A 6,000-nucleotide genomic window follows, 5' to 3' on the forward strand; every position below is an offset into this window, starting at 1 on the left:
CAAAACAGGCCCAAAACAGCCCAGATCGGGCCAGAATTGGCCTGGAACAGGCTGCTGCCACATAGGAGAGCACTTCCCCTCCCGACAGTGGCCCAATTATGGCTGTTTGGGGCCCAAAGTGTGCCGAAACAGGCCCGAAATGGCCCGGATCGGGCCCAAATCAGCCTAGAACGGGCTGCTGCTGCATGGGAGAGCACTCCCCCACTAGGCAGCAGCCCAATCCTGGCTGTTTCGGGCCTGATTCTGGCAATTTCAGGCCCAATCCTGGCCATCTTGGGCCCAAAATGGCCAGGATCGGGCCGCTGCCAGATGGGGGAGTATTCCCCTACCTGGCAAAGGCCCAATCCTGGCTGTTTCGGGCCCGATCCTGGCCATCTTGGGCCCAAAATGGCCAGCATTGGGCCACTGCCAGGTGGGGAGTGTTCTCCTACCCGGCAAAGGCCCAATCCTGGCTGTTTTAGGCCTGATCCTGGCCGTTTCAGGATGGCCAAAAAGGGTCCAGGGTCAGGCCTGAAACGGCCAGGATTGGGCCACTGCTGGGTGGTGTGTGTGTCTGTTCATCTACCCAGCAGAGGCCTAATCCTAGCCGTTTCGGGCCCCAAATGGGCGCAAAACAGCCTGGATAGGGCACAGATCAGTCTGGAACAGGCTGCTGCTGAACCCTCCCCTGCCCAGCAGGAGCCCGATCCTGGCAATATCGGGCCTAAATGGGCCCAAAATGGCCAAAACAGGCCCGAAACTGCCCAGATTGGGCCTGAGTTGGCCTGGCGGCAGCCTGATCCTAACCATTTCAAGTCTGATCCAGGCCCCAAATGGCCACAACAGGCCGTTTTAAAAATACCCCTTAAAAATACCCACCAGTCGTGTGGGTATTTTTAAGAGGTGCCAGAACGCCATTCTGGCTCAAAAAAAGCCCTGTCCAGCACTAACACCAGAATGGCACCTCAGTAACACAACAAAGGTTTGCTAGATAACGGGTTTGCACTTAATGTACTGCTGCAGAAGAAGCTCAAACATTAGACTGTTTTGCATGGTTGTTAAGTGAAAGCCTGGTGTGTAAGTATGGGGGGCAGTGACCTTCAGCCTTTCCAGGCCTGGGACCCACCTTTAGCCCCAGAGGGCAACACAGGACCCACTGAGCTAAAAGCATGTGGCCGGAATCCGCAATCTGTGACAGGAAGAGGAGGCAGTCTCTGAATCTGCCTGTGCTGATGAGGAATGTTCACTTTGCTGCCCTGCAGCTCCTCTTCGGGTCAAAGTAGATGTACAGGAGAGCCCAAACAGCCTCAGAACGCCACCATGGGGGAAAGAAGAGCCTCCTGCCTTCCCCCCTCGAACCATTTCCCCGTGTCAAAATTGATAAATAAATCATATGTTGGCCCCAGAAGCCTAATTAAGGGATTCCATAGTTGGGCCATTAGCAGAGTCTATCATTTGCAGTGAAAGCGTGATTATAGGTGGTGTGAGCTAATTATGCTGGCTGGTGTGAGCATAGGAGAGAAAATAAAGCTTATACTTGTTTATACTTAGAAAGGAAATTAGAGTTCTTTATTATAGGAACTCTATACTCTGATAGGAAAGGAGGAGAGATATCTACCTAGCTAATCTAAGGATGGGCATAGACGGCAGGACAAGTCCTGCATCCATGATTGCAAGATGGAGAGAGGGGAGAAGGAGACGATGGCTGTGACAAAGCCAGAAAGAGAAGGATGTCATGAGGAAGAAGTCCTGAGAATAGCAATCTACACATCAAAGGCTAGTCAGAGCAGTAAACAGCAATGTCCTAACTTCTCTGCCTTTCAAAATCTTTGGTTTGTCCCCCTCTGAAACCTGAGGAAAGGGACAGTGCTCAGTGCTCCTCTTCTAACAAAAAATAGCATGGGGGGATGGTATTTCCCTGTTTTTTCTTCTTCATGTGCACAGAATACTCTACGTGGAGCAGCAAAGAGAGAGACCCCCCCCCTTTACCATTCTCCACATTTGCTATGTGGCTGCAGGGAACCCGAGTTGGGCCTGGGAAACCTGGACCCAACTCTTTAAAAACCTGCATGTCTAGTTTGACCCTTGGTGTGTGTGCAACGGATGCATGACACCATTCCCCTCTACGCATGCTCACTAGCAGCAGGTCCTTCCAAGAAGCAACAAAAATGGGGCTCCACGATCCATCTGAGGCTCCCATCCCATCCCATCCCATCCCATCCCATCCCATCCCATCCCATGGGTTAAAGCTTAGTGGAAGTGGGCAAGGTAGCTAATGATTTAATACTGGCAAGACCTAGCCACGATTTGTGTTGTTTTTTTCTCCCTAGGAATATGGAGTGCCTTTCATGGAGACCAGTGCTAAGACTGGAATGAACGTGGAACTGGCATTTCTGGCCATTGCAAAGTGAGTAATGGGCAATAGCAAGTTTGTATCTCTTCCCTGAAAATATGACCACATTTTTAGCATAATGATGGTCCACCCTGCTTTTCAGTTTCTCAAACTCACCCATGAGACACGCTGGCTCACTGTAGCCTCACTTTCTGTGTCTTGGGATAAACACGTGCTGTGGCCCTGCCCATCACCACATTAGATTAAAAATGTTGCTGCCTTCCCGAAACCAGTGGATCACTTGCAACAGTCCCTTTGATGTGAAACCAATTAACCTTCAGTCTTCAGCTATGTAGGGCAGTTCCACAAATGTTTGTAATTGTATAGCCATCCCAGTTCTTCCATTCCACCGACTAGTTGTTTTTATCTAATGAACTGAACCCACCACCACCACCACCTTCATTTTTTCCCTTTGTAGAGAAAGGGACTTCAACCCCTTGATCAGCTTCATTCCCTTTTTCCCCCATGCTGTCTTCTGGGCAACCAGAACTGTACATGGTATTCTAGATATGGTCGCACCATAAATTTATACTATGACATTAGGATCCATGCTGTTTGGCTTTCAGTCCTTCCAACGCTGAAACAGCTCACTGAGCTGGTGTTCTAATTGAACTTTCCATTATGACGCAGTCGCCCAATACCGTTTTTCTTAGGCCGCCGCAAAACGATTTGGCCCCTTCGTTCGGTATAGAGGCTGCTGTGCCAAGGAAGGCGACGGCAAGCTAACTCCGCTCATCTCTTGCCTGGAATGCCCCTCCCTTGGATGTGGTCGCCATGAGTTGGTTGTGACTTGACGGCACATTCTTCTTCTTTTCCACTTTATATTATGGGGATTTTTGATGGCTCTGGGTAGACTGACATTGAATCTCATCTTTTATCTTGTTGCCCAGTCTCCCAATTTGAAGAGACCTTTCTGGAGCTCTTCACCACATGTAATTTGTGACAGAACATTCAAGGAACAGGGCTAAGATGATTCTCTAGGCCCTAGTGAATAGGGCAGGTAGCAGTAGCTGCCACCATTTTGTTTCGTTTCTGGTATTAAAGCTTGTTGTGTTCGTGGTTAGGATGAAATACGTTCTCACAAGCTATAATATCCTTTTAGATGGAAAGGAAGGGAAAGAGATTGCCCGACCCTTCTGCAGACAGAGTGACCACTTTATTTTTTACCCCTATGCTTTCAGAGAGCTCAAGCAGCGAGCCGTGCAGCAGCCAGAGGAGCCCAGGTTCCAGATCCATGACTACATCGAGTCACAGAAGAAGAGGACGAGCTGCTGTGCCTTTCTTTGAGGGAACAGACTGCCAAGTCAATCTAAATGACCTAGTGCTAAGAAAAGAGATCGCAAAAGAGACTGGCACAGTCGGACTACAGAGAGGAAGCTGTGTCGGGGATCCTCTCCAAAGACAATATATTTTTAGAGAAAGTTGCTCATAGATTCTAAATCAGAAGCAGGCCAGACCTATTCTCAAGAGTGCATGAGAGAGAGAGAGAGAGAGCATGCACATGCAAGCTTTTACTATGAAAGCCAGAGACACTCTTCAAGAACAGTCACCCAATGTTTGAAAATGGAGGTGGTCAGCATCTGTAACAACACTTCCCAAGCTGGACCTTGGTACAACTGGAGAGATGAGCCTTAACAAAGCAAATCCGGTTTCCGTCGGCTTCTAGACTAGCGCTATCCTGTGCCATACTCAGAAAACAGGTCCAGTATGGAGTGGCTATATAATCCACCTTTCCCAAGGACACTGGGCTTGGACTTGGTTGGTTTCAGCGGCAGGTCTACACAGACAGACTCCTTCGGCAAAAACTCAGAAGAAGATTTTGCAGAAGGTCTACGCAGGCCAAAGGGTTAATTGGATAACATAACGGGCGGGGTGGGGTGGGGGGACACACAATGATTTTGCTTGTTCTAAAAAGTAACGCTTTACGTGATAAATGAAATTAGCAGAAACGTTCAGTAAAGAATTGGTAGATGCATTTCCTTTTGACCTCTGGCTTTTTCCTGCTTCCCACACCCAAAGATCCTACAGTTAGAGCTGCCTTCCTTCTCCTCCCTTCCTCCTCCTGCCCCAAGGAAAGGACGGGGGGGGGGGGGACTCCCAAGTATTATTCCGACATGTGCCTGTTATATCAGGAGAATGCTGCTGGGTGGTGTTAGTTTGGCAAGCGGTCACTGCACATTTGATTCTTTTCTTTAAAAATTAAACTGATGTCAAACCAAGTCCGTCTAGGAAAGGAAAGGAAAACCCAGTGTGGCCAATCTGGGAAGAAAAGTTGGCCCAGATTGTGTCCTAGAAGCAGCGGCACCCTCTGGATCAAGCTAGATGTGCAGTTTTTTAAAGAGTTAAGTCTGGGTTTCCCAGAGCCAACTTAGGTTTTCCACAACCACACAGCTGCTGTGGGGAATGGCTTTTTAAAAAATAAAGGAGAGCCCAAACAGCCTCAGAGCCACTGTGGGAGGAGGAAGGGCTCTTGCCTCCCTCCTCAAGATGTTTTCCAAAATAGAGAGCAGAGAGGGGGGAGGTCTCTGTTTTTGCTGCTCCACATGGAGTATTCCATACATGTGGAGAAGTAAAAACGGGGAAACCTCTCCCCATGTTATTTTGACACAGAATTAGCTTGTGGGGAGGCAGGAGTTCTTCCTTACCCCACGGTAGAGTTCTGAGGCCATCTAGTCTCTCCTTTATTTTTAAACAGCCATTCCCCACAGCTGCTGTGGGGCTGTGGAAAACCTGAGTTGGGTCTGAGGTAGCCAGACCTCACTCCTTAAAAACCTGCACGTCTAGCTTGTCCCTCTGTCTAGATACTACAGACAATGTTTCTGGGTTCACCTTCTTGGGAAGGAACTGGAGTATCGTGAAGGACTTGTCGCTCTTTCAGACTTTCTTATAAACAGCCTTGGGGATTGTGGAAAAGAAGCCAGTGGAGCTTCGTAAGTTAGCCCCCACCTAAGCAGCATGGCTGGAAATTAAGCCCTGGGACATTTATTTGGACTGATGAGGTATCTGCCGAAATAAAATTGCCCATGAATATAGATCTTGCCATGTAGGCTGTATAGAGGCACAAATACCCACTGGGGCTGACAGGGGCATGCGAAGAGAATCCTGCCGCAGTATCTCTTTCATATAAGAACTTAAGAATTTGTTATTTCCAGTTCTGGCCAATAAAGCTGGCAAATCCAGTCAGAGCCATATTTTCCCACAGATTCCTGGAAAATTATGGCTAGCAGGTCGTGATTGATGCCTCCCAGGTTGTGTGGGCAGAGGCTTGGATCCACTGGAAACTCTCTAAATGCACTCGCATCCTAGTGCACGAAAAAGTAGTTTTTTAAAATAAACCTGCATGCTTGCTCCTTGCACTAAGTTAAACTTACTGTATCCTGGACTGCTTTTTAGCTTGTACAAAATATTGTGCACGAAGTTTCTGGGCACTACATGGAGGAAAGTGCTAGGTATTGAACAAAGTCTTGCACAAGTGGAACTGTGCTAAGTCTGTTTATGTTTCTGCTTGTACATCGCTGGATCCAAGCCAGGATGTACACACATTCAAAAAGATGCTTCTGTTGCAAGGCACACATGACCTCATAATCATAAGCCTCTCTTCTGGCACTGATGTTTTTTTAAAAATGTGG

General features: G+C 48.1%; 1 protein-coding gene across 2 annotated transcripts in view; it reads left to right on the forward strand.

Moving 5' to 3' along the window:
- The window catches only part of RAB37 (RAB37, member RAS oncogene family), a 99,970-nt gene extending 95,734 nt beyond the window's left edge, over positions 1-4,236 (forward strand). For both annotated transcript variants that reach the window (XM_054978709.1, XM_054978710.1), the window contains 2 exons: positions 2,310-2,386; positions 3,553-4,236. In XM_054978709.1, the coding sequence (XP_054834684.1) occupies positions 2,310-2,386; positions 3,553-3,658 (183 nt within the window). In that variant the 3' untranslated portion in view covers positions 3,659-4,236. The remainder of the gene's footprint in view (positions 1-2,309; positions 2,387-3,552) is intronic.
- The last annotated feature ends 1,764 nt before the right edge of the window (positions 4,237-6,000 follow it).

The sequence above is a fragment of the Eublepharis macularius genome, chromosome 4, assembly GCF_028583425.1.
Source record: "Eublepharis macularius isolate TG4126 chromosome 4, MPM_Emac_v1.0, whole genome shotgun sequence".
Classification (NCBI taxonomy): Eukaryota; Metazoa; Chordata; class Lepidosauria; order Squamata; family Eublepharidae; genus Eublepharis; species Eublepharis macularius.